Source organism: Hirundo rustica, chromosome 9 (assembly GCF_015227805.2).
Source record: "Hirundo rustica isolate bHirRus1 chromosome 9, bHirRus1.pri.v3, whole genome shotgun sequence".
Lineage (NCBI taxonomy): Eukaryota > Metazoa > Chordata > Aves > Passeriformes > Hirundinidae > Hirundo > Hirundo rustica.
This window is the reverse complement of record NC_053458.1, coordinates 1,215,034-1,242,386: the sequence shown is the minus strand read 5'-3', so window position 1 is coordinate 1,242,386 and position 27,353 is coordinate 1,215,034. Positions and strand designations below refer to the sequence as shown.

The 27,353-nt window shown below is 51.4% G+C and overlaps 2 protein-coding genes across 4 annotated transcripts in view; one reads left to right on the top strand and one right to left on the bottom strand.

The window, feature by feature from the left end:
• The window catches only part of MIER1 (MIER1 transcriptional regulator), a 35,588-nt gene extending 20,909 nt beyond the window's left edge, over window positions 1-14,679 (top strand). For 2 of the 3 annotated variants that reach the window (XM_040072564.2, XM_040072562.1), the window contains 9 exons: window positions 65-197; window positions 1,824-1,888; window positions 2,211-2,283; window positions 3,846-3,997; window positions 4,660-4,741; window positions 6,219-6,313; window positions 6,925-7,052; window positions 10,556-10,692; window positions 11,659-14,679. In XM_040072564.2, the coding sequence (XP_039928498.1) occupies window positions 65-197; window positions 1,824-1,888; window positions 2,211-2,283; window positions 3,846-3,997; window positions 4,660-4,741; window positions 6,219-6,313; window positions 6,925-7,052; window positions 10,556-10,692; window positions 11,659-11,984 (1,191 nt within the window). In that variant the 3' untranslated portion in view covers window positions 11,985-14,679. The remainder of the gene's footprint in view (window positions 1-64; window positions 198-1,823; window positions 1,889-2,210; window positions 2,284-3,845; window positions 3,998-4,659; window positions 4,742-6,218; window positions 6,314-6,924; window positions 7,053-10,555; window positions 10,693-11,658) is intronic. The other variant, XM_040072563.2, reaches the window with a different exon arrangement.
• Window positions 14,680-14,982: 303 nt separating this feature from the next.
• SLC35D1 (solute carrier family 35 member D1) lies at window positions 14,983-26,370 on the bottom strand. The gene is made up of 12 exons (XM_040072566.1): window positions 26,156-26,370; window positions 25,403-25,436; window positions 25,237-25,323; window positions 23,861-23,928; window positions 23,064-23,135; window positions 22,545-22,613; window positions 22,112-22,214; window positions 21,555-21,647; window positions 18,185-18,252; window positions 17,781-17,859; window positions 17,516-17,598; window positions 14,983-16,952 (listed from the first exon to the last, which is right to left on the bottom strand). Exons 1-12 carry the CDS (start codon window positions 26,368-26,370, stop codon window positions 16,844-16,846), a joined length of 1,080 nt encoding a protein of 359 aa, XP_039928500.1. The 3' UTR covers window positions 14,983-16,843.
• Window positions 26,371-27,353: the final 983 nt, after the last annotated feature.

Sequence of the window (27,353 nt, the reverse complement as noted above, 5' to 3'; positions counted from 1 at the left end):
CTGCTGCTGATTTTTTTCTTTTTTTCCCCCCGCCCTGTTTGATTTTGGTTTTATTTTGTGGCAGGAGGAGACCATCAAGGATTCCTCAGGGCAGGAAGATGAGACCCAGTCCTCCAACGATGACCCAGCCCCGTCTGTCGCCTCTCAAGACCCCCAGGAGATCATTCGGCCCCGGCGCTGTAAATATTTCGATACCAGTGAGTCCAGTTCAACGCTCAGCCCCGAAATCCCGGGGTCACGGAGCTCTGGGGAGCTCAGCTCCGCTTAAGCCAGCCTTTTGTGCCACAGATCCCTGGCGTTCCCTAAAAAAATGCTGAGTTTTCCTCTTGGTGCCGCTGCTCTGGATGGGAATTGTGCTCAGAGCAGGAAAAAAGAGAAATCCTGGTTTTAGCTGAGGGCTAGAGCTGCTCTGCTGGCTCTGTGGAAGGAGAGGAGATAATGTCTTGATTTTACGAGAAAGGATGGAATTTTGCGGGGGGGGGAAATTGAAAAATGGAAGTTTGAAATTTTACAGGTTAAAATTAATCGGCGTGCTCTGGGTATTTGCCAAAGCCTGGGCTCTGTCCTCATCCGAAGGAGCTCCGAGTCCACCTGAAGGGAAGAACCCACTAGAATTTCCTACAAATAAAACACAGATTTCCTCAGAAACAGAAAAGCAATAAAGTCTGGGAAAGGCCCAGAATAGTTAACCCTGAAATAATGGAGGAAGTGGGGGGATCACAAAAAAGAAAATTTGCTTCAAGAATTCCACTTCTGATTCTGTTATCAGCATTGAACTGATCATTTTCATCCTTATTTTGTTTCCAAATGGGTTTTGCATCCACTCTGATTTCCCTGGGATCTCCCCTGCTGGGATCTGGCCCTTTTGGGCTGCTTGGGACAGCAGATATTTTATCTTTACTCAGTGGAAGTGGCTGTTGCTGTTTGAAATCCCTTCTGTTCTGTGTCTGAGCAAATAAAAGGTTCCTCACCGTACCTTACACGTGATAATTATGATTTACGACTTTGTAGAAACAGAATTAATAAATTTGTAATTTATTTAAATCCAGAATTGCAGAGGAACCTTTAAATTTAAATGAACAAAGCCCAAAACTGACAAGAAACCTTTAAATTTAACCAAACAACTGCCAGGTGTGTAGCTGTGCAGAGGATTGCAAATATCTTCAGTGAATTCCTATTTTTAAGCAGAGAACTGACTTAATTCGAGTGTCCTGCATTAGGTTTGGGGGTTTTCACAGCTTCCATCTGTGTAGAAAATGTCATTTAATGTCATTTTAACGCTGCTGCATCACTTCCTGTACAGAATCCAGCACCTTGTGAAAGGCAGCTGGCCTGTGCCATAAAGAGCTTAACATTCCTGCCAATCCTTATCCCAAATAATCTCCTGGCTGTGCATCCCAGGCTCCTAAATCCCAGGGAGACACGCTCCCACATCTCTCCCAGCTTCTGCTGAGATCTACCTGAAATTCCCTGGGAAAGGACAGCAGCAGCTAAGCCAGGAGCTGATGGAAAAGGGGTTGAAACCCCACAAAAATATTCCAACAAAAAAAAAAATCAGAATAAACTTGGATGGGGATCGTTCAAAGCTGAGAGGGGAAAAAAAAAAATTTGAATTTGGTAACGGAATTTAAGGACGTGTTTATTTACGTCTTAAATTCTCGGAGCCTGGCTCGTATCTTAATCCAAAAGTGGGTGGGTCACTTTTTAATCTTGTCACTGCTGGCCCACAAATGTTGTCCCCAAAAGTGTCCCTGGGGGTGAGATAAGGAGGGAGGGAGCAGGGCTCATCTCCTGGGCTTAAATGTCTGCAAAATTCCTTGCAGATAGTGAAATAGAGGAGGAATCTGAAGAAGATGAAGATTATATTCCCTCAGAAGACTGGAAAAAGGTAAATATCCAGCCCACGGTTCATGAGTTCGTGAATCTCTTAGTGGGTGACTCTCAGCTCCGGGGAGCACCGAAATCCTCTGCAGTTCTTCCTCCTGAAGAGGAGAGTTTTGGTGATGAGAAGCCTCTAAATCCTCCCCAAGCAGTCAAAAATCCATTCCCAGAAAGCTGTTTTAAGTTTTCAACCTGCTGAGGGCATTGTTAGGTTTTAAGCGATGAAAGTTTTGAGAGGGGAGGAAAAAAAGATGTGCTCATGCTTCTGTGTGCTAACAACAAAAAAATCTCAGGGTTGCTTTGCTTGTTCTCTTTTTCTTTCCAATCAGGAAATCATGGTGGGCTCGATGTTTCAAGCTGAAATTCCAGCTGGCACCTGCAAATACAAAGAGAATGAAAAAGGTGAGATTTGACCATTTATTGCTGTTTGGGATTATTGTCCAGTTAGGAGAAAGGAAAGATTTGATTGATGTGTCTTAATAAATGAGTGACAGTTAGAGGCACCATCATCAAATCATAGCTGATCCTGTACTTCAGCAGAGCTGGAGGAAAAGGAAATGAAGGATTTTATTCTTGGCCTGGTGCCTCTTGAGCCCTTGGATTGTGGTTTGGTGATCCACACAAGCTGCAACCTCTTCACTTCTGGATTTAAAATAAAACAGCTAATGGAGAAATTGGATTGCTGGAACTGGATTATCACATTAAAAGGGGCAAAATGCTGCCAGCAGCTTCGGTTTTCACATTTTGTACCTCTTCAATCAGGAATAAAAAGTTCTGCTCTTGTGGATTTATTTATTTTTTTTTTTTTCCCCAGAAATTTTTCCTCTCATCCCAAGCAGAGGCTTTGGCTGGATGCTGTCAGGAAAGGCAGATCCAGCTGGGAACATAAAAGAAGGACATTTTCCAGCTCCTTCAGCCCATTCCTAGGAACCTGCTCACGCTGCAGGTCAATGAGAGCTGATGTTTTGGTAGTTTTGTGTAACTGAGTTTTTAAATAACCACCACAAGGCCTGGAGCCTTCCTAGAATCCAAGCTGATGCTCAGTTCTCTCATTCCAGAGAGGTTCTGGATTCCCCTGGAATTGTCCCTGGAAGTTCCCAGGCCGGGCTGGACAGGGCTTGGAATTCCCGGTGGAATCCGTGGAACTGGATGAGTTTGAAGGTCCTTTCCAGCCCAAACCATTCCAAAATTCTCTGAGGGTTCCTCTCTTGTTTTTTTTTCTTGAATGAGCAGCCAAACATCAGCTGAGTTGGAACCTCTGGAACAAAAACGTCCCAGAGAACTCCTGGGATCTGTTCCCAAAGCGTGATCCGAAGCTGCTTTCTTTGCAAGACATTCAACCATTTTCTTTACCGCTTTTGAGGGTTTTATTTGTATTTATTTCCATGACAAAATACTTTTTCCAAGTAGAGATTCATCTCTCAGCCCCCTGAGCTCTCCCCATAACTTCTTGTGCTTTCCCAAGCTTTCCTCTTAGAAATTCCCTTGCTCCTGCTCCTTCTCAGGTTGTTGAAGCCCACAGACAAGGTCTGGATGGATATTTTGCTGCTTTAACAGCCAGAATTTCACTTCATTTTGCTACAATCCCAAGCTTGGCTCTTCCAAAATAAAACTGGGGGCTAATCAGGGGATATCTCCCTTGGCTCACCTTTCTCCATTAATTTCTGTTTATTGTGGCTCCCCTGCTCTCAAACCTCTGTGAAAGCTCTGGAAGAGGTGGAGAGGAAAATTCTGGGGTTGCAGGATGAGTTCTATAATCCAGAACTCAGCTCGTGCCAGGGATTTGGAGGCAAAGTCCAAAATCTAAATCCAAAACCCGAGTCATTTGTATCCCCGCACCCACGAGCTTTCACCTGTGCCCCAGCGATCTCCCGGGGTCGATCACACCCAATAAATCCCTTTGTCTTTATTTTCTTTCCTCCTGGTTCTTTGCTGTTCCTGCGCCCTCCCTGGGGTTTGTGCAGTGTATGAAAACGACGACCAGCTGCTCTGGAATCCCGATTTTTTACCCGAGGACAAAGTCGTCGAATTCCTCAGCGAGGCCTCGAGGCGCACGGGAGAGGAGAAGGGGCTGGACGCAATTCCCGAGGGGTCGCACATCAAAGACAACGAGCAGGTGTGGAAAAATAACCACAGCGTGCAGCTTCTTCTCTGCAGTTCATCACCTCTTTAGTTCAGTTTACTCCCGAGAGGTGAAATTGGGTTTGGAGCAGTTTTATCGTTCCTGATGAGGTTTGGGGTTTTTTTACCTCTCAGCGGATATTGAACTGTTAACTCGGCCTTAATGGTGCTTGATAGAAAATAAATATGGAATAGAAAATAAATCAAATCAAGTTTTTTCTATTTTCTATAGGAATCTGTATGAATTCATTCTCTCAGGTACAGAATTTTTTTTCAATTATAAAATTCTCCGTTAATGCACGCCTAATTTTTGTCTTCGTGCCCAAAGAAAAACCCCTCGACACGTCAATTTTAAAAATGTGTGCAGCGGATGGAAAATTAAAAAAAACCCCAAACCTCCATCAATTTTACAAACGTGTAATGGACAAGAAAGTTGCGGAGCTTTGCTTGGGTGTTTTCTTGGTTCTGTAAATAGAGATTTGGAAATTGAAGCACAGCAAACAGATCTTGAATTACACCGCCTTCGTTGCAGGAGTTTATTTTTAATCTGATACTCATTGAGATTTATTTTTATCACTGCGAGCGGTTTCCTGAGCGTGCACAGCAGACGTTGGGTGGGCTCTGGAGTGCTGAAAGCGTGGATTTCCCTCTCTGCAGGCGCTGTATGAGCTGGTGAAGTGCAATTTCGATACCGAGGAATCCTTACGCAGGCTGAGGTTTAATGTCAAAGCAGCCCGAGGTGAGCGTGCCCCAAAAAGGGGTTTTTCTAGCCCTAAATGTTCGTCTGATTTCTCACCCAGGCACTGGGGTTGATCTAAATTTCATTTAAAGGCGGCCTCGGTGAATCTCTCGTTGTTCTCTGGGAGGATGGAATTAGCAGATGTGGAAATTCACTTCCTGGCCGTATTCCATAGAAATATCTGGGATTTCAGCAGCAACTTCAGATTGAAAATAATGAATCCTAAACAACTCAGCTGGGCATTTTTTAGTATTTTATTGTGCTCTTCTTCACCTCTCAAAGTGAATGCAGCAAACAAGAGACGTGAAATAATTCTAAATAAAGACCAAATAAACCTTTGATTTTCCAAAGTGTAGCATTAAAAACCCTGATACACAAAATAAAATTCTCAATAGACGAGAAAATAAACCTTTTATTTTACAAAAACAACATTAACAACCCCTGATACATAAACTGAAATAATTCTCAATAAAGGAGCAAATTAACCTTGTATTTTCCAAAGTACAACAAAACCCTGATACAAATCAACCCTGAAATAATTCTTAGTAAAGGAGCAAATAAACCTTTTACGTTACAAAATATAACATTAAAACCCTGATACGTAAAGTGAAATAATCCTAAATAAAGGAGCAAATAAATCTCTTCATTTACAAAATATAACATTAAAACCCCTGCTACATAAAGTGAAATAATCCTAAATAAAGGAGCAAATTAACCTTTGATTTTACAAATATAACATGAAAACCCTGATACGTAAAGTGAAATAATCCTAAATAAAGGAGCAAATTAACCTTTGATTTTACAAAATATACCATTAAAACCCCTGCTACGTAAAATGAATTAATTCTCAATAAAGAGGCAAATTAACCTTTGATTTTACAAAATATAACATTAAAACCCCTGCTACATAAAGTGAAATAATCCTAAATACAGGAGGAAATAAACCTTTGATTTTACATAAATAACATTAAAACCCCTGCTACGTAAAACGAATTAATTCTCAATAAAGGGGGAAATTAACCTTTTTTTGTACATAATATAACATGAAAACCCTGATACATAGAGTGAAATAATTCTCATGTTCTCAGCACTGCTCCGTTGGCGACGCTCCCAATCCTCTCCCGAGCTCCCTGGGCACGTCACGGGCAGGAGTGAGCCGATAAATGAGATTATTTTGCTCTCTCAAACCTGATTTCCTGGTGACCTGAAGGATCACTGAAACCACATCAGATTCCGTTTCGAGCAGTGCCCCGCAGAGCAGCTCCTCCCCTTTCCCAGGCTCGTCCTTCCAAGGGAGAATTCCCGTTTTTAGGCTAAAAAGTGCAATTCCTGGGGGTGGTGCCTGCGGAGTCAGCAGCTGGAGAAAGGACCCAGCTCATCCCAGGTTTTTTTTCCTGCCACTTCAGTTGCCTTTTAGTGGCTTTTTTTTTTAATTAAATATTTTCTTCGTTGCTTTTTATTTCTGATTTTCCCATAGAAGAATTATCTGTTTGGACAGAAGAGGAGTGCAGGAACTTTGAGCAAGGGCTGAAAGTCTACGGCAAGGATTTCCACGTGATTCAGGCAAATAAGGTAAATTTTAAGTGCAATTCTCGCTCTTTTTTACGTTTGAAAACAAAGAATTACGAATAGATTTTTGCCCTTCATTTCCTTCATAAAGAAGTGGAGAAAATTATTTCATTTTTTGCTGTAGAATCACAGAATCCTGGAATGGTTTGGGTTGGAAGGAACCTTAAAGATCCCATGGACACTTCCCCCATCCCAACTTGCTCCAGCCTGACCTTGGACACTTCAGGGATGAATCCAGGGAGGAATTTTTTCCCCAACATTTCCATCCAAATTGGGTTTGGATTTAATTTGGATTTCTGGCTTTCTCCAAGCCCAGAATTCCTCACTGGAAATGCAGAAATCCTGGAATTTTCCTCCTGGAGCTGCTCCTTCCCTAAGATCTCCAATTTTTTTTTACAAACACCCTTAACTTCCATCTCCACAAAATAACTCCAAAACTTCCACCTCAGTTTGAAAATTTTAAGCCGAGAGATTCCCACTCTTCCAAGCAGCTTCGACTTGGAATTTCACTCTTTTTTTTTCTTTTTTTTTGCTATAAACGCTGGATTTATTTCTCTTTTTTTGCACCAAAACTGCCTTTAAATTCACGGAGCTGTGCTTGGCTCTGCTGCCAGGTGCGGACGCGCTCCGTGGGGGAATGTGTGGCTTTTTATTACATGTGGAAGAAGTCGGAACGTTACGATTTCTTCGCTCAGCAGACCCGCTTCGGGAAGAAGAAGTACAACCTGCACCCTGGGGTCACGTAAGATGTGCCTGATTTCATCCTTTTTCGGGGGGTTAAATCTTGCTTTTTTTTTTTTCGTCCTGCTCTCCGCTGAAAATTCAGGGGTTCAGAGCCTCGTTTGCAGCAGCCAAAGCAAAAATGTCATGAGTAAGAAAAACAAAATTACGTCCCGAGTGTGTATAAATAATCTGTAAAATACAATGATTTGGAGCACTTTGCACCGAGGAGCAATTCCAGCTCGAGCTTTGTTAGAATTTGGTCGGTTTCCCTTTCAAATGCTGACAGGTTTTCCTTACAAATGCTTGCTTGAATTAAATGTATTTTCTACGGAAGCGGGAATCCCGAGCTCCGGGTGGAATTCCTGGTGCGCCGTTTCTCCATCACCCAGTTTGGATTTTGTGATCCAAAAGCTCCTTTTCCTTGCTGAGGGAAGGGGGAATGTGTGAGCAGAGCTGCATCGCCAGCTTCTCCTGCTGCCCTTCGTTCCAGAGCTCTGCTTTCCGCTGCCTCTTGCCAAGCTTTTTAACTTTTATTTTCATTCCTCATTTCTTCCTGGCCCCTCTCTTGAGCCTTCTTTGGGATATTGTTGTTTCTCCAAACGTTTCAGGCCTCTGGGACGCCCAGAGTTGCCCTCAGGGATTTTGTGGATGTTACAGTGAGCTTCTTACCTGGTAGGGATTGTCTGGCTCCCCCTCTCCTTCCATCTCTTGGTGGGTTATTTTCCCCCAATTTTCCATTTTTTCCCCCTATTTTCCATTTTTTTCCCCTATTTTCATTTTCCCCCTGTTTTCCATTTCCCCCACTATTTCCCCCTATTTTCCATTTTCCCCCTACTTTCCATTTCCCCCTATTTTCCATTTCCCCCTATTTTCCATTTCCCCCCTGTTTTCCATTTCCCCACCTATTTCCCCCTATTTTCATTTTCCCCCTATTTTCATTTTTCCCCTATTTTCATTTTCCCCCAATTTTCCAATTTCCCCCCTATTTTCCATTCCCCCCCCATTTCCCCCTATTTTCATTTTTCCCCTATTTTCATTTTCCCCCAATTTTCCAATTTCCCCCCTAATTTTCCATTTCCCCCCCAGTTTTTCATTTTCCCTGTATTTTTCCATTTTCCCTCCTATTTTCCCTTTTCCCCCCTATTCCCCCCTATTTTCCCCCCAATTTTTCATTTTTCTCCCCCTATTTTCCATTCCCCCCCATTTTCCATCTCCCCCATTTTCTCCCTATTTTCCATTCCCCCAGTTCTCCATTTTGCCCCAAATCAGACATTTTGGGCGGTTTTTGGAGTCACTCAAAGCTCTCTTCCTGCAGCGTCATTAAGGACTGGACTTGTCTGTTCCTGAATGATTTTGCAGATAAATCCAGGCTGTAATTCCAACGTAATTACGTGTCAGGAGAAGCTGGAGTTCATCCAGCCTTCCCTCCACCTCCAAGGCTTTTACCCCTTTCTTTCCATCTTCCATCCCTGCCCTGGACTGGAGCACTGGAATAAATGGCAGAGATGGGAATGCCTTGAACTCCGGAGTTTTTCGCTTGGTTTGAACTTTACCCCTTTGTGTTTCGGGGGTATTTTTTATTTTTGTGCACAAACGCGATTTATATTTCCTGGGATGGTTCGGTATCGGCGGCTCGGCAAATTCCAGGGGCGAAGCCAAACGTAAAGGATGCGGAATGCTTTGGGTTGGGAGGGAACTTAGAGCAGCCTCAACCCCACCGTCCCAGGCTGCTCCAATCCCCATCCAGCCTGGCCTGGGACACTTCCAGGGATCCTCTGGGAATTCTGAGTGTTCCATCCCGGCCCCTCCCAGGGGGGAATTCCTTCCCAACATCCCGTGCACCCCACGTTGAGAGCGGCTGAGCCGTGTGTGTGGTGCAGGGATTACATGGATCAGCTGAGCTGTGTGTGTGGTGCAGGGATTACAGGGATCAGCTGGGCTGTGTGTGTGTCATGCAGGGATTACATGGATCAGCTGAGCCGTGTGTGTGGTGCAGGGATTACAGGGATCAGCTGAGCCGTGTGTGTGGTGCAGGGATTACAGGGATCAGCTGAGCCGTGTGTGTGGTGGAGGGATTACAGGGATCAGCTGAGCTGTGTGTGTGTGGTGCAGGGATTGCATGGATCAGCTGAGCCGTGTGTGTGTGGTGCAGGGATTGCATGGATCAGCTGAGCCGTGTGTGTGGTGCAGGGATTACATGGATCAGCTGAGCCGTGTGTGTGGTGCAGGGATTACAGGGATCAGCTGAGCCGTGTGTGTGGTGCAGGGATTACAGGGATCAGCTGAGCCGTGTGTGTGGTGCAGGGATCCCAGGCTGAGCTGTGTGTGTGTCAGCTGAGCCGTGTGTGTGTGGTGCAGGGATCCCAGGCTGAGCCGTGTGTGTGTGGTGCAGGGATCCCAGGCTGAGCCGTGTGTGTGTGGTGCAGGGATCCCAGGCTGAGCCGTGTGTGTGTCATGCAGGGATCCCAGGCTGAGCCGTGTGTGTTGTGCAGGGATCCCAGGCTGAGCCGTGTGTGCTGTGCAGGGATCCCAGGCTGAGCCGTGTGTGTGTGGTGCAGGGATCCCAGGCTGAGCCGTGTGTGTGTGGTGCAGGGATCCCAGGCTGAGCCGTGTGTGTGTGGTGCAGGGATCCCAGGCTGAGCCGTGTGTGTGTCATGCAGGGATCCCAGGCTGAGCCGTGTGTGTTGTGCAGGGATCCCAGGCTGAGCCGTGTGTGCTGTGCAGGGATCCCAGGCTGAGCCGTGTGTGCTGTGCAGGGATCCCAGGCTGAGCTGTGTGTGTTGTGCAGGAATCCCAGGCTGAGCTGTGTGTGTGTCATGCAGGGATCCCAGGCTGAGCTGTGTGTGTTGTGCAGGAATCCCAGGCAGGCTGAGCCATGTGTGTTGTGCAGGGATTTCAGGCTGAGCCATGTGTATCGTGCAGGCTGAGCCGTGTGTGTGTCGTGCAGGGATTACAGGGATCAGCTGAGCCGTGTGTGTATCGTGCAGGCTGAGCCGTGTGTGTGTCGTGCAGGGATTACAGGGATCAGCTGGGCCGTGTGTGTGTCGTGCAGGGATTACAGGGATCAGCTGAGCCGTGTGTGTATCGTGCAGGCTGAGCCGTGTGTGTGTCGTGCAGGGATTACAGGGATCAGCTGGGCCGTGTGTGTATCGTGCAGGCTGAGCCGTGTGTGTGTCGTGCAGGGATCCCAGGCTGAGCTGTGTGTGTGCCGTGCAGGGATCCCAGGCTGAGCCGTGTGTGCCGTGCAGGGATCCCAGGCTGAGCCGTGTGTGTGTCGTGCAGGGATTACATGGATCGGCTGAGCTGTGTGTGTCATGCAGGATCCCAGGCTGAGCCGTGTGTGTGTCGTGCAGGGATTACAGGGATCAGCTGGGCCGTGTGTGTATCGTGCAGGCTGAGCCGTGTGTGTTGTGCAGGAATCCCAGGCTGAGCCGTGTGTGTGTCGTGCAGGGATTACATGGATCGGCTGAGCTGTGTGTGTCATGCAGGGATCCCAGGCTGAGCCGTGTGTGTGTCGTGCAGGGATTACATGGATCGGCTCCTGGACGAGAGCGAGAGCGCGGCCTCCAGCCGGGCGCCGTCCCCGCCGCCCACCGCCTCCAACAGCAGCGCCAGCCAGTCCGAGAGGGACGACTGCACCTCCGGCGGCACCCAGAACGGTGAGAGGCGTGAGAGGGGGCTCTGCTGCCTCTGCAGCGCCGGCCCAGCCTGGTTTGGGGCGGGAGAGCCCGGCCGGAGCCGGGGCAGGGATGGATCCCACCCCCCCGGGCCGCTCCTTGGGCACTGCGGGGGATGGAGCGGCCGCAGCCGCTCGGGCACCCTCACAGGGCTGGAGTCCTTCCCAATGTCCATCCAGATCCACCCTTTCTCCAGCTTATAGCCATTCCCTGCGTGCTGTCCCTCCGTGCCTCGTCCCCAGTCCCTCTCCAGCTCTCCTTTAGGCCCTGGAAAGGGCTCGGAGCTCTCCCAAAGCTCTCCCAAAGCTCTCCTCTTCTCCAGGTGAGAAACCCCCGGAGACAAACAGCCTATTGCAAGTTAAAACTGGTTTTTGAGAAGCCTTCCGTGTTTACGTTTGGGCAGGGGCCTTGTCTTGGAAGATGAATGCCCCCTGGAATTTCCTGTTCACTGGGGTTTGTGAGTCCCTGTGTGCCCCGTGCCAGTGCAGAGGGGTGATTCCCGTGCTGGGGCTGTCCTGAGCAGGGCACTGAGCGGAGCCGGGCTCTGGGCAGCTCCTGCTGCTCCTCAGGAGCTGCTCCCGAGGCCTTGGGAGGCAGCTGGCAATGGGAGAGGAGCCAGGAGAGGAGAGCCGAGCTGAGGGAGGAGCTGGGGACTCACTCAGAGCACGGAAATCACCTGGAAGCTGCACAAAGCGCCCAGGTGAGGAGAGCCCACCCGCAGTCCTGAACGTTCCGGAACGTTCTCGGTTCCTTTTAAGGACTCTCCGTAAACTCCCCGTGCCGTCTGTACGCACGTCAGTCACGCAGCGGGCAGAAGGAGGGGAAAAAAACCCACGGGATTTTGAATTCAATTTTAATCCCTTTTTAATTCCAGTTCTGCCTTCCCGAGCCGGCCCGGGGCGTTGCGGTGCTGCTGAGCTTTGCTGACGGTGTTTCTCTCCGCCCCAGGTGTCTCTGCCAACGGCCCAGGGGACGTGCCGGGGAAGGAGGAGGCGAAAGCCGAGGGGCTGCACGTGAACGGACCCTGCAGCGGGAAGAGAACGCCGCACACGGAGCTGGACACCAACGGCTACGAACCCGAAAACCTCCGCAGCGAGCCCAAAGCCGCTCCGGCGGCTCCCAGGAACGAGCCCGAGCTGGAGGAGAAGAGCGAGAGGCCTCTGAAAAGGAGGAGAGTGAACAGCAACGGGAAGGAGAGTCCGGGAGCTTCCGAGTTCTTCCAGGAGAGCAACTCGCACGGGAAGCTGGAGGAACTGGAAACTTTGGATGACTGAGTGCTGGGAGCTGATTTGATTCCTTGGAGTACATTTGGGGTGTCTAAAATTTTCAGGGTTGATGGGTTACCTTCCAAAATCCAGTTCCGTAAACAATCTGAGATCGATTTTTTTTTTTTTTTTTTTTTTTTCTCTCGTTTCCTGAGACCTTCTAGTCGGTTCTAAAGATCCGATATTTGGGGTTTTTTTTTTCAGTGCTGAAAAGCAGCAGAATACTGAATTTTCTCAGAGCTGGGCAGCTGCAGTTCTGGGATAAAAGGCTCTTAAATATTTAAGGAACAAAGCAGCGAGTTGCTGCAAAAATATTCCCGACCTAATACGTTAAAGAATGCGTTAAATACAGCATTTAATGTACAAAACAGCATTTAGTGGGTGTGCAAGTGAACAAAGCATTCGGGGCTTTGCAGGAAGTTAAAATAAAACAGGAAAAAGCCAAGACAGAGCAGGCACAGAGACTTCCACTCCTGCTGGAGAGAGGAAAATGTCATCCCATCGTTAAGGAACCCTCATGAATCCTGAAAGTTATGAGCACAACTATTTTTATATATAGAAGTTTTAAAAGGTAAAATAAATAAACCAGGTCAGGTTTGTCTATGTAAAATTGTTGACATCAATGATGTCTTTCCATATTCTTTATCTGGGCTAAAGAAATACGTTCTGTATTTTTCCAGATTTCCTTTGTAGCCTTTGAAAGATTTTTACAGTACTTAATGTCTTGATTGAACTGTCCTTTCTTAAAACAAAAGCTTGTATAATTTTCTTACCTTGTACAGTTGGTAAACTTTTATGAGAGAGAGTTGATAACCCTGAGTCTAACGTCAGCTTCCTTTTATTTTGCTGAAGTCTTTTTCTAAAAAAAAAAAAAAAAAACCAAAACAAAACAAAACAAAAAACCCAAACCAAACCAAACCAAACCAATGGACTTAAAAGTTAATCACCAACTTGTTAATTTTCCTGCCAGAAACTAGTAAATAATTAACATAAGAATGGTTAGGAGGCATTTGATTTTGGAAACGCGGTTGGTTGTTTTTTTCTTTCTCATAACGACGTTTCGGTTTTTGTTAAGCACGCTGCTTGCACTGCACACATCCCCTCGCTTTCTTCCTCCCTCGATCTGGAACTCCGAGAAATCTCCCTCAGAGAAATCCTGGAGTCTGCTGAACCTCCTTCAAGCTGAGCCGTTTCCACCCTGCGCTGGTTTGATTCCAGCCCGTGCCCTGCCACGCGTCGGGGAGCTGCTTGGAAATGCAAATCTCCTGCAAAACCCCGCTGGGAGCCGCGGCTGCCCTGCAATTCCTGCACGGCTTCAGCGGGCAGAGGCGGAGATGATCTCAAAGGTCTTTTCCAGCCCAGAAAATCCCGGGATTCTGTGCTCACCTGGAGAAGGGAGAGCGGCAATTTCCGACTGAGCTGTGGAGAACCGATCTCAGAGTGAAAAACCAAAAATTCCTCATCGAGAAATGGCAGGTGCCAGCAGCGGCACTGCAAAGTTGTGGATGTAGGGTTTACATCCGGCCATCAGGAACGTTGGAAATCCAGATTCATTTTGGTTTTGTTTGGTTGGTTGTTTTTTTTTTTACCCCCAGCCGGGCTCCACTTCTGCCCTGTTAAAATTCGGGATAATCGTTCATTTGTGTCAGTGATGACCCCGTCTCCTCCTCCTCCTCCTCCTCCCAGCTGTGCTGTTCATCCTGAACTGGTTATTTTCTCTCCAGGTTTATGCTCTTTCCGGTTCCAGTTGAACTGAGTGCTTTGAGATGGATGTTTCAGCCCGGACCCTCTGCTGAGGGCTTGGGCTGCTCTGCTTTCTCCTCCACGGAACTTTTCCTTGGACTCTGTGATCAGGAACGAGCCAAAGCTCGGGATGAGGATGGGCTGTGGATGCAGGACCAGCTCTGCCTGCCAGCCCTGCTCCTGGAGAGGCTCTGGCTGAGGTTCGTTAATTAAGGCCTGTGTTAATTAAGGAATGCAGCGATTAGTGCCGGAGGGCAGAGGTTGCTGTTAACTCTCCCCTCTGGTTGTGAGCGCGACCTGGAAGTTTGCCCTTAGCTCAAGGACGGTTCCACACAAGCAGAATCCTCTTCTCACTTTTATTTTGATGCTCTTCGTTTGCAAGTTGGAAATGCTTCCCAAAAAATCCATAGGAAAGTTTCCAAATGATTTGTCTCAGGCTCGTGTGTGAAATCCAGCACTGTGTATATTTTCGGGAACGTTGCTTTGTTTTTTTTATCTTTCCTTATTTTATTTTATTTTATTTGGTGATACTTAGGAGAGACCTGACATTCCATAATCCACTATGTAATGCTCAGCTAGACTTTTAAGAATATTTAATTCTGATTTACCTTTTGTTTATGCTGGTGTTTTATACAATACTTTGTCCGTGTTTCGAACTGCAGCCACTATTAACTCGATAAGTCATTGCACTACTAAAGCTATCGAAAATCCTGGAAATCTGCTAACTTTGCTTTCATTCTCCAAGCCTTCAGAACACTTGGGAATCCAGTCCAGCAGGAAACCCTTGGCCTTCCCAAAGGGTTCAATAAAATCCCCACAAACACACAAACCCTACGGATGAGTCGGATACATGGGGTTTTTTTCCCCACACGGTATTTTGCACTGTCAGTAATTCCCTCCTCTTACTCCCCTTCCCCGTCTGCAATTCTGGAAAAGCTTATTAAAGTATTTTTAAACTGACTGTCTGCGTCCGAAATTCCTGACTTCTTTTGCTCGGAGGGGTGGAATATTTCTTCTCAGAGGACGGGAGAGCAGTGACTCCCTTACTCTGCACTGAAACCCATGGGAACAAAATCTCATTTTCCTGGATCAACTTCCAGCTGTTCCCTTCATTCCCCAGAATGTTTCCCGCATCCCTCTTCCCTTCTCAAGGAATATTCAGAGCTGGAAGCCCAGAATTCCCCACCTCCCCCTGCTGGGGCTGTGAAGAGCCCCCAAAATCCCTGATTTACGCACCCCTGGGAAGAGAGGGATGAGGCAGGAGCAGCTTTGGTTCATTGGTTTATTGGAAGCAAATACAAAAATACAGAGGCACATAAATCCTTTCTGCTCTCATTCCTCACATCCACAGCCCGCCACACATTCGGATTTTCAGCACTAAAACACTCATTTTTGTAAATAGATTCTCTATAGAAAACTTTCCTTTTAAAGTCAATTACTAGCATAGAAAATACTGTTAGAGGAATTCTTGGCTTTCCCAGTGTTCAGGATCCAGCAGGATCCCAGCGTGGCCAAAATCAGCTTTAAAAATCCTTCCCCTGTCAGGACTGCAAATCTAACCAGTAGATTCAAAAATAAACAGAAAATCATTAAAAAAAAAAAAAAAAAATTACAAAGAATCAACCTCCTGGCTGAACTCAGCGCGGCAGAGTCGGAGCACACGTGGGGGGAAAAAAACGGGGATTTGGGAACGCTGCAGCAAGAGGCGGGAGCAGCTGGATACTGGGAACCAGTACAGGAGCCAGTGCGGGCACTGGGGAGCTTCTGCCCAGCAGGAAGGGTTTGTCACCCTCCCTCCCCTGCCACAGAGCCCAGGTTTTGCTGGAATTCCGGGAGATAAAATAATCAGGGGTCTCTTTATTCAGCGTGCTCGGAGCGGGAACGCGCTGAGGGGCTGCTCCAGGACACCCAACTGCCCGTTGTCACTACGGAGAGTGCAAAATCCCGCCAAAAAAAAAGGGGGAATCGCGGCCCTGGAGCTGCTCCAGGAGCGGGACGTTGGAGCTCGCTCGCTCCACGCCTTCCCCAGCGCGCCAGGCTGGAGCTGCGCCCTCACGGAAAATCTCCTGCCCATCCAAAACCTTCCAAAAAACTCCCAGCAAACGCAGCTTTGCCTAGCAGCGGTTCCAGTTTAGGCAGGTATCTCCTAAAAAAACCCCGCTGTCGGTGTCCGGAGAAGCTGTTAAGGTACAAAAAGCTCTAAATACCTTGTTTTACTAAAAGCTTTTTCTAAGCAAGCTTAAAAACCAATCTTTTTAAACCAAAAAAAAAAAAAAACCAACCCCTGGAAAGAAGTGCTGGGTCAGACAACCTTTAAAAAAAATCACTGAACGATGCCCAGTGTGTTACAATCCCCGTTCTTCCAGCGGGGTGACTCAAATCCAGGTGAAAACGGGAATTCCGGGACGCGCTGGAGTCGCCAAATAAAGAAGATTTGAGTCCTCGCTCCTCTTGCAGGGGTGGGAGCTGCAGCCCTTGCGGATTCTCCGGATGTGCCGGGCCAGGTGCGACGGCCTCGGCCCTGCCGTGCTCCCGGCAGCTGCCCTCTCCCTGCCGGATCTCTCCAAGGCCAAGCGGCTTTCCCAAATCCAAGGCTGCAGTGGCAGGAAAACCCCAGGAGCCTCGGAGAGCCCGGAGCGAGCGCGAGGCTCCGATAAACCCAGCTGGAAGAGCGGATCGACGGACGGACCGAAGGGAAAATGAACCAGGGAACAGCTGAAAAAAAATCCATCCGGAAAACACCGAACGTTCAATCCAGGAGGTATTGGAGCAGCTTCCAGGGAACGCCGACAGCGCCGGGTCCTTCCAGAGGGAGCGAGCCGGGCGCAGAGCCAGCCCCGGGCTCGCAGGCAGCTTCGGGACGAGCGGATCCAGGGATGCCACGGAGCAGATCCCGGCGCGGCCCCGCCCGCCGCCGGCGCCCAGCTCCGTCAGAAACCCGTTAATTCCTCCCCATCAGACTCGATTAGGCCGCGTGGATCTTCCCCAGGATTTGTGAAGGCAGCAATCTCGGCTGTGCGAATCACCCGCGGCTCCCGGCACGCGGCCGGGACCCTTCCCCGCCTCCCGCCCGCCGTCGAGCGGACAGGAAAACCCCGAAATGGGAACCGATGGCCTCTCCCTGCTCACACGGAGCTCTTCCCTTTAATATCCATCTTGCTGCCGCCATCCGACTCCTTGTTCATCTGCTCCTCGGTGAAGGTGATGTAGGAATACACCAGGCTCCCAGCAATACTGCAAGAGAGGCAGGGAACGCGTTGGGAACGAGCTCGGCTCCGGGACCGGCCAGGAAAAGCCAGAGCCGCGGCACGAGGATCTGCTGGAAGCGTCAGCTTCCACGAGAATTCCCAGTTCTCCTCCTAAACCCAGGTGGTTTTTTCAGTTCCTGCCAAAAGGGTTCCCAGCCTAGCGCTGGATCTGTTCCACCCCTGCTGAAGGACTGGAGAGACTCCCACAGCACAGCCCAGAAAGGAGACTTTTCCAAAAGCCGAATAGGAAATCCCAGGTGAAAAAATCCCCCCCAAAAAATTCTGCTGCTGCTGCTGCCTTAATTCCGTGACTCTGCTCGGCAACTCAGGGAAAACTCAATTTTCCTGCCAGAACGCTCCCGTGGATTCTCCTGGCTTTAACACAAACCAAGTCTGGGAGCATCCCACAGACCAAGCACAAAAACCCAATTCCGTGTTTTGGGGTTTTTTTTGAGGGGGGGGGGGTGAAAAATCCATTAAATCAGACAAATCATTTCAGTGTCGGCCCAGTTTTCCACTTACAAATCATAAATAAACCACCGCTCTTACCTGATATTTAGACCAATGAAGTTCATCCATGTAAAAATATAATCTCCTCCAAAAAACATCCCAATATAGGTTATTAAAATATTCTGCAAAGGAACAAGACGGGAGGAACAAAGAGAGACGTGTGAGGGGAAAAAAAAAAGGGAATTTATGGACAAGGGAATGCAGGGCTGTGACTGAGGGGTTAATGCCATTCCCAAGGGATAACGAGGTGCTGCTTTTTGGGAGTTTTCCGGGAGTTTTTCGGGAGCAGGGAACGCAGGCTCACCTTAACGCAGCCAACTATTGTAGTTGTGAGAGCAGAGTTGTACTGAGTGCAAAGCACCGTGGAATACATCAGAATAAACCTATGGAGAAGAGCCAAGGTCAGGGAGAACGCCTTGGGAATGACCTCATCCCAGCGCCCCGGCCATGGAAGCTGCCCCTGAATTCAGGGAATGAGCGAGGTGAGCTTCGGGTCCCTCCCTTGACGGTTCCAGGATCCATTCCCATCCTTTCTCCAGCTGTGTTCATCCCACTTTTTTAGCTCAACCTGCACTGGAGGAAGGTGGGAGATGATTCCCACCCACCACAACTCTCAGGAATCCCGGGACTGAGGATTCAGGGTGATTTTTAAAGGATTCCCTGTTTCTGGAATGGAGGTGCCTTCCCTGCTCCCAGCCCAGTCCTTACCCCATCACACAGGACAGCGTGAACTGCACGACGAAGAACGTGTCTGCCCAGCCCTGGTATTCCATTGCCTGCAGGGAACAGCACCTTCAGAGCCTCGGGAAGCACGGAATTCCCAGCAAGACAGGGAACAACCCCCTCCCAGCAGGAAAAAACCAACCCAGGGCCAAGCCTGGAACGAGACCCCGGGGATCCCCTGCAGCCCCGGCACTCAGCTCCTCCCTTCTGGAAAAAGCAGGGAATGAGCGTCACAAGGCACAGGAACCGGGAGAGGCAGCTCCCAGCTGGCCCTTAGCCGGGATTGGAGCGCTTTGGAATTCACCCGCTGCAAACCGCAGCAGCGAGGCAGCACGTCCCAAGGGAGCTGGGACCTCCGGAGACGGAGTGGCTCCAGGCAGGCTGGATTTCAGGGAAAGGCCTTTTGTCCTGGGGTTTGGGGGTTTGGGGAGCATCTGGAGCGCTGGATCTCACAGCCAGGGAGAGTCCAGAGGAGCCACCAAGATCCTGCAGGGCCTGGAGCATCTCCCTGAGGAGAGCTGGGAGCAGGGATCTCACCCGGGAGCCAAGGAGGAGCCTAGGGACAGAACCAGGGACACCCAGAGACAGAACCAGGGACACGCAGAGACACCCAGAGACACCCAGGAACATCCAGGGGCAGCCAGGGACACCCAGGGATATTCAGGGACACCCCTCTGGATGTCTGCAGGCACTTGGAGACGTGCAAAGGTTGCCCAGGGAAGTGGGCGAGTCTCCATCCTTGGAGACACCCAGAATCCAAGCGGAATCCTCCAGAGGAGCCTCAGCCACGAGGCCGGAGCAGGAGCCGCTTCCCTCGCTCCCTTCCCAGCTGGCCAGGGAATGCCCAAGCAGGCAGGGCTCCTGCCAGGCACCTGGGAATGCCATTCCCACGGGAACACCGGGCTGGAGGGGCATCCTGCAGCTCAGCCATCCCCTCTTCCCCCAGGAACTCCTGGGCTCCGCTCAGCAGCGCCAGCACACAAAGCGGGATGTGTTACCTGGGACGCTTCCCAAGGAACCGCAGGAATTCCCAGACTCGGGGAAGGCTCCCGGGCCCTTCCCAAGGGGCTTTTCCTGGAGCTGCCAAGGAGGAGTTTCCTGGCAGCAGCCCCGGCACACAGCACGCCTTTGTCTGCTGGGCCCGGCAGAAAGGAGCCGATTCAGGGCAAAAGCAAATTTAAAAAAAAAAACAAAACCAAAAAAAAAGCAATTTCTCTCTCCAGGGCTGAACAGAGTGACATTCTCCCGCTCGTGCTCCTGAACGAGCGCTTGTATCCCAAATACAAGCTTGTATCCCAAAAAACTGAGCCCAGCTCGTTATCCCGGGGCTCGGAGCTCCTAACGAACGAGGGCCCGGCGCCGGGAGCACGGCACCCCCGGCCTGGGAGGAGCGGCTTGAGCTCAGTGCCCTGCGCCAGACAGGCACGAAAAAGGAATTCGGTGTTGCACATCGGTGAGTGCAACAACCACTATTATTATTATTATCATTATTATCATTATTATTATTAATAATAATAATAATAATAAAAATATTATATATATGTCATATATCATATATCATAATCATATATCATAATATAATATAATATAATATAATATAATATAATATAATATAATATAATTTATTGCATTATTATATAATATAATTTATTGTATTATTATATATATTATATTACAATTATATTATATTGTATTATATAGTGTAAGTTATATAAATACTATAATACAAGATGATATTATAGTATAAATATAAAGTATTTTATATATTTATACATTTTTATATAAATAATATTTTTTTAAAAAATTATATCGAGTAATTTATACAGTATATAAAATATATTCGTCTATAATATATACATTATATTATTTTTATATTAATGAATAATAATTATGATTTATTATTACTGCTCGTATAACGTATTGTATTGTAATACTATAATATGAATAGCATTAATAATCTTATTGCTAATAATAGTAACAATGACAATAAATAATTTCATGCTTATGGGGCCACAGGTAAATAAACAATCATAATTGCAACAGTAATAATAAAGAATAATTTCATGTATACAGGACCACTGGTAAATTGTTGCTATTATTATCAATAAAATTAAAATTATTACTATTAATATTACTATTTATATTAATATTGTTAACATTATTTCACATCTCCAGGACCTCAGGGACTGGCAAAGTGAACCCACACAGCAACTCAACAAAACGGCCCCAGCAAAAGAGGAAGGACAGAAAAAACCACGTCTGAAGGAGCTCATTGATTCCAAAATCCCCCAGCTCACTTCAGATAAATAACATTTGGCTTTCCCTCCTGCTCTCCCTCTCCCCGCTCCTCTGGCGTTACGAAACGCCGGGATGGAGCAACGCCGCATGCTGAAATCCAACGGCAGAGCCAACGGGGAAACCAACGGGGAAACCAACGGGGAAACCAACGGGGAAACCAACGGGGAAACCAACGGGGAAACCAACGGCAGAGCCAACGGGGAAACCAACGGCAAATCCAACAGCAGAGCCAACGGGGAAACCAATGGCAGAGCCAACGGCAAATCCAATGGGGAAACCAACGGGGAAACCAACGGGGAAACCAACGGCAAAACCAACGGGGAAACCAACGGCAAAGCCAACGGGGAAACCAACGGGGAAACCAACAGCAAAACCAACGGGGAAACCAACGGGGAAACCAACGGGGAAACCAACGGCAAAGCCAAGGGCAAAGCCAACGGGGAAACCAACGGGGAAACCAACGGGGAAACCAACGGGGAAACCAACAGGGAAACCAACGGGGAAACCAACGGGGAAACCAATGGCAAAGCCAACGGGGAAACCAACGGGGAAGCCAACGGCAAAGCCAACGGGGAAACCAATGGGGAAACCAACGGCAAAACCAACGGCAGAGCCAACGGCAAATCCAACGGCAAAACCAACGGCAAATCCAATGGCAAAGCCAATGGCAGAGCCAATGGCAAATCCAATGGCAAAAAGCCAATGGCAGAGCCAATGGCAAAACCAACAGCAAATCCAATGGCAAAAAGCCAATGGCAGAGCCAACGGCAGAGCCAATGGCAAATCCAACGGCAAAACCAACAGCAAATCCAATGGCAAAAATCCAACAGCAAATTCAACGGCAAAGTCAAGGGCAAATCCAATGGCAAAGCCAACCGCAAAGCCAATGGCAAATCCAACAGCAGAGCCAAGGGCAAAGCCAACAGCAAATCCACCAGCAGAGCCGCGCTTCCTCTCTGCCGGGGCGCTCCGGGGGCACCACCCCTCCCTCGCCTCCTCCCCAGCCCCGGCGCTGCCCCGGGACAGGAAATCCAGGGATTCGGGGCGGCTCCCCCACCTTGTGCGCGTCGCCGGTGACGAGGGCGATGGCCAGCGTGGGGAGGATCATGAAGAGCGCGTTGTAGTAGAGCAGCCCGTACTTGCCCAGCTCCTGGAAACGGGAAACACGCCAGGCTTGGAGCGGGGACAGGGATTCGCAGCCACTCCGCTGTAACCGGGGCTGGAGCTGAATCCACGTGGGATTCATCAAGGAAAGGGGGAGCTGGAGGGTGGCAATTTGGATTTATCACGGAATTCCAGACGGGTTTGGGGTGGGAGGGAACGTAAAGCTCATCCAGACCCACGGGCAGGGACCTTCCACTGTCCCAGGGTGTTCCAGCCTGGCCTTGGGCACTGCAGGGATCCAGCCGCTCCGGGAATTCCATCCCAGCCCCTCCCCTCCCTCCCAGCTCCTTCCCAATACCCCTGTGTCCTGTCCCTCCATCCCCTTGTCCCAAATCCCTCTCCAGCTCCGGACAGATTTTGGGAACGGGATGTGCCAGCCTCCCCCCTCTGCTCTCACCAACCCCAAAACCGAAATCCCCGAATCCCAAAGGAAGCCCGAGCTCATCCCACCTTTGAGTCCAGCTTCTGTTTCACGTAGGCACCGTTTGCAGCTGTTAAGGCATCGTTGATGAGGATAAAAATATATCCCTCCAGGTCGAACGCCAAGTCAGCACTGGGAAAGGGAAAAAAAAAACCAGGAGTTAAAAAAAGAAAAACCTGGGCTGTGCAGGGAAGATCCCGTCCACCTTCTGTGGAGCCAGCGAGTCAGGAAAAGTTAATCATCCAGCTGGGATTCGGGTCAGGAAAACATTCTTTCCTACTAGAGAGCACGTCTGAGGTGTGGGGGGAGAAAAAATATCGGGGTTGAATCCCTCTGAACTCGATTCCCTTTAGCAGGGACCCTCTGGAGTGTGGGGGGAAAAAAAATATCGGGGTTGAATCCCTCTGAACTCGATTCCCTTCAGCAGGGACCCTCTGGAGTGTGGGAATGGGGACAGCTCACCTGGCAGCTACAAATGCACCAAAGATCATGGCAAATACTGTCATCTGAATGCTCCAGGAAAACTTCTTCCTGGAAAACAGAGGCGGGAGGACACGGCATCAGCCACTGCTCGGTCCCTGGGAACACTCCCAGGGCTCTGGAGCAGGGAGAAGCTTTTCTTCCCAAGGAAAAGGGGGGGAAAAAAAAACCCAAACCAAGCCCAAAGGAACCGCCCCACGCCGGAGCTGCGAGCAAAGACGGTTTTAGACGATTATCCCTGGGATTTTTTGAGAAGATAAAGAACTCAGCCTGGAGGAGTGGGGAGCTCTGCGTGGGGCAGGGCAGGGCTCAGCCGGGCACGGAGCAGCTCCCACCGCCGGCACTCCCGGGAGAGCTTTGGGGTCCCTGCAGGAATTGGGGCTGGCACCTCCCCAAAAGGCTGCAATCCCGCTCTCCCAGGACGCTGGGGAAGGGACGGGGACCAGCAGCTCCTGCACTCCCTCCCTCCTGTCACCGCCACCCGGGGCCGGGGGCACTCACTTGAGCAGGAATCCCTCGGCAAACATGGTGAAGAGGATGGAAAACCTGCGCAGCACCGTGAACATGGGCAGGCTGCGGGAGGAAGGCGCGGCGGGGTCAGAGCGCGTCCCAGAAGGAGCGGGGACACGAAAGGCAGCAGGGAGCGATTCCCTTACGGACACGGGGTCGCTCCTTACGGGGTCGGCATCGCTCCCACGGGCACCCGGACGCGAGCCAGGCAGGACTGGGGACCCCGGGGACACCCCCGAGCCTCGCCCCAGGGTGAGGCCGGCCCGAGGGGAGCGTTCGGGAACGGCACGTGGCACAGCCCTGCGTGGGATGGGGCTGGGAAGGGAGGGGAGAGCCCGGCCCCGGTTCCTGCCCCGATTCCAGCCCCGGTTCCTGCCCCGATTCCAGCCCCGATTCCTGCCCCGATTCCAGCCCCAATTCCTGCCCCAATTCCTGCCGCTATTCCTGCCCCTATTCCAGCCCCGATTCCTGCCCCTATTCCTGCCGCTATTCCTGCCCCGATTCCTTCCCCTATTCCAGCCCCGGTTCCAGCCCTGATTCCAGCCCCTATTCCTGCCGCTATTCCTGCCCCGATTCCTTCCCCTATTCCTGCCGCTATTCCTGCCCCTATTCCAGCCCCGATTCCTGCCCCTATTCCTGCCCCTATTCCTGCCCCGATTCCTGCCCCTGTTCCTGCCCCGGTTCCAGCCCCCATCACCCACAACCCGGCGCTCCCACAAGGCTGGAAGCCCCCAGGGGAGCGGTTCCAGCCTCCCCGAGCAGGAAACACGCGGGAAACGCGGCCCTACTTCAGCTTCTTTGTGCTGAACAGTCCCGTGATCTGGTTCCCGAAATACAGGAGAGGTAGAGGGAACGTCTGCGAAGGAGAGGCACCGTGAGAGGCTGCGAGCCCGCAGCGCCCGCCGAGGGGAAACGCGGACGCGGAGTGAATCCCACGGGACCGCTCCCGCCGCGCCACGGGAACCTCCACACGCTCACACAGGCACACTCACACACACCAAAAACCCCACAGACACACTCAAACACACAAAAAACCCCACAAACACACTCACACACACAAAAAACCCCACAGACACACTCACACACACAAAAAAACCCCACAGACACACACACACACACACAAAAAAACCCCACAAACACACTCAAACACACAAAAAACCCCACAAACACACAAAAAAACCCCCACAGACACACTCACACACACAAAAAAACCCACACAAACACACACACACACAAAAAACCCCACAAACACACTCACACACACAAAAAAACCCCACAAACACACACACACACACAAAAAAACCCCACAAACACACACACACACACACAAAACCCCACAAACACACTCACACACACACAAAAAACCCCACAAACACAGACACACACACAAAAAAACCCCACAAACACGCTCACACACACACAAAAAACCCCACAAACACACAAAAAAAACCCCACAGACACACTCACACACACAAAAACCCCACACACGCTCACACACACACAAAAACCCCACACACGCTCACACGTGTCCCGGCTCCACAGGATCCCAGGAACAGGCACGGACATCCCAAAGAGCACAGACATCCCAAGGGACCCCCGGGGCTGGGGGAAGGAGCCCGGGGAGGGGAGCTGGGTGCCCAGGAGGGGAGCTGGGTGCCCAAGGAGGGGATTTGGGTGCTCAAAGAGGGGATTTGGGTGCCCAGGAAGGGGATTTGGGTGCCCAGGAGGGGATCTGGGTGCCCCAGGAAGGGATTTGGGTGCTTGGAAGGGGACTTGGGTGCCCCAGGAGGGAATTTGGGTGTTTGGAAGGGGACTTGGGTGCCCCAGGAAGGGATTTGGGTGCCCAAGGAAGGGATTTGGGTGCCCCAGGAGGGGAACTGGGTGCCCAACGAGGGGATCTGGGTGCCCAAGGAGGGGATTTGGGTGCTTGGAAGGGGACTCGGGTGCCCCAGGAGGGAATTTGGGTGCTTGGAAGGGGACTTGGGTGCCCCAGGAGGGGATTTGGGTGCCCCAGGAAGGGGATTTGGGTGCCCAAGGAAGGGGATTTGGGTGCCCCAGGAGGGGAACTGGGTGCCCCAGGAGGGCATTTCGGTGCCCAAGGAGAGGATTTGGGTGCCCCAAGAGGGGATTTGGGTGCCCCAGGAGGGGATCTGGGTGCTCTCACCCGCCGGGGCACGTGTCTGTCCAGGTCAGGGAACTTGACCACCCGCAGCACCTTCCCCGCCCAGAGCACGGCCACGGTGGCCAGCATCTGCGAGAGAGCAGCGTCACCCCGGGGCCCCCTGAGCAGGGACCCCCGAAGCCCGGGGGCACGGCGGGGTCCCACTCACCTGGCCCAGCCCCACGCACAGCGAGGACGGGAACCTGCGGGAGGAGAGCACAAATCGGGGGGGGGCCACCCCACACCGGGGGGTCCCAAAACCACGGGGACACCCGGGGGAGGGAGGGGCTCGGGGGGCGGCAGCCCCAAAGCGGGGGGCGCACGGGGGGCGCACGGGGGGCGCACGGGGGGCGCAGGAGCCGGGGCAGGGGGGTGCACGGGGGGGGAACCGACCCCAAGGACGGGGGAGAATGGCGGGGTCACGATCCCTGTCCCACAGGGGGTCCCCACGCCGATCCAGGGGGGATTCCCGATCCCAGGGGGTGATTCCCGATCCCGGAGGGGGTACCCCAATTCCAGGTGTGATTCCCGATCCCAGGGGTGGGTATCCCGATCCCGGGTGTGATTCCCGATCCCAGGGGTGGGTATCCCGATCCCGGGTGTGATTCCCGATCCCAGGAGGCGATTCCCGATCCCAGGGGGTGATTCCCGATCCCGGAGGGGGTACCCCAATTCCAGGTGTGATTCCCGATCCCGGGTGTGATTCCCGATCCCAGGGGTGGGTACCCCGATCCCGGAGGGGGTACCCCAATTCCAGGTGTGATTCCCGATCCCGGGGGGGGTACCCCGATCCCGGGTGTGATTCCCGATCCCGGGGGTGATTCCCGGTCCCGGGTGTGATTCCCGGTCCCGGGAGGCGATTCCCGGTGCCGGGAGGCGATTCCCGGTGCCGGGAAGGGGGCTCCCGCCGGCGCGGCCGTACCCGTAGGTGGTGAGGACGCTCTTGTTGACGACGACGATGAGGAAGGAGCTGAGGCCGTAGAAGGCGGCGGCCAGCAGGCGCAGGCAGAGCGGCGGGGCCGCCATGCCCCGCTCCGCATCGCCGGCCGCGGGGGCTCCGGCGGGGGCTCCCCCCTCGGCCGCCCCCTCGGGGCCCCCCCCGGCCGCGGCCGCGGGGCGTCTGCGCGGGGCCGACATGGCCGGGACGGGCGGGGCCGGGGCGGGACCGCGCAACCGCGGGGACAGCGCGGGGAGGGAGCGCGCAGGGCCGGGGGAGGGAGCGCGCAGGGCCGGGGAGGGAGCGCGCAGGGGCGGAGAGCGGAGGGGAGGGGAACGGGGAGGGGAACGGGGAATGGGGGGAATGGGGATGGGGAATGGGGATGGGGATGGGATGGGATGGGATGGGATGGGATGGGATGGGATGGGATGGGATGGGATGGGATGGGATGGGATGGGATGGGATGGGATGGGATGGGATGGGATGGGAGGGGATGGGGATGGGGAATGGGGTGGGAATGGGGAATGGGGTGGGAATGGGGATGGGGGGGTGAGGGGTGGGATGGGATGGGATGGGGTGGGGTAGGGATGGGGATGGGATGGGAATAGGGTGGGGAGGGGAGACAGGGGAAGGCGATGGGATGGGATGGGACGGGATGGGGATGGGGGTGGGATTGGGGAACATCCCACAAGGGGATGGGATTGGGGCTGGGATTAGGGAACATCGCACAGGGGGATAGGATTAGGGACATCACACGGGGGCATGGGATTGGGGCTGGGATTAGGGAAAGTCACACAGGGGGATGGGATGGGGGACAGTGGTGGAGGGACATTGAAAAGGGAGCAGGGATGGGGGAACATCACACAGGGGACTGGGATTGGGGCTGGGGTGGGGGGACATCCCACAGGGGAATGGGATGGGATGGGATGGGATGGGATGGGATGGGATGGGATGGGATGGGATGGGATGGGATGGGATGGGATGGGATGGGATGGGATCCATGGGATGGGATGGGATGGGATGGGATGGGATGGGATGGGATGGGACGGGACGGGACGGGACGGGGTGGGATGAGATGGGATGGGATGGGATGGGATGGGATGGGATGGGATGGGATGGGATGGGATGGGATGGAATGGGATGGGATGGGATGGGATGGGATGGGATGGGATGGGATGGGATG

What these genes read in the sequence shown, in the direction of transcription:
- SLC35D1 (XM_040072566.1), bottom strand. Translation starts at nt 26,370, where the DNA reads ATGTCGGCCCCGCGCAGACGCCCCGCGGCCGCGGCCGGGGGGGGCCCC. An exon ending in AGCGTCCTCACCACCTACGG is followed by an intron (nt 25,437 to 26,155) that starts GTACGGCCGCGC and finishes CTCCTCCCGCAG; the next exon opens with GTTCCCGTCCTCGCTGTGCG. An exon ending in TCACCGGCGACGCGCACAAG is followed by an intron (nt 18,253 to 21,554) that starts GTGGGGGAGCCG and finishes TGTTCCCTGCAG; the next exon opens with GCAATGGAATACCAGGGCTG.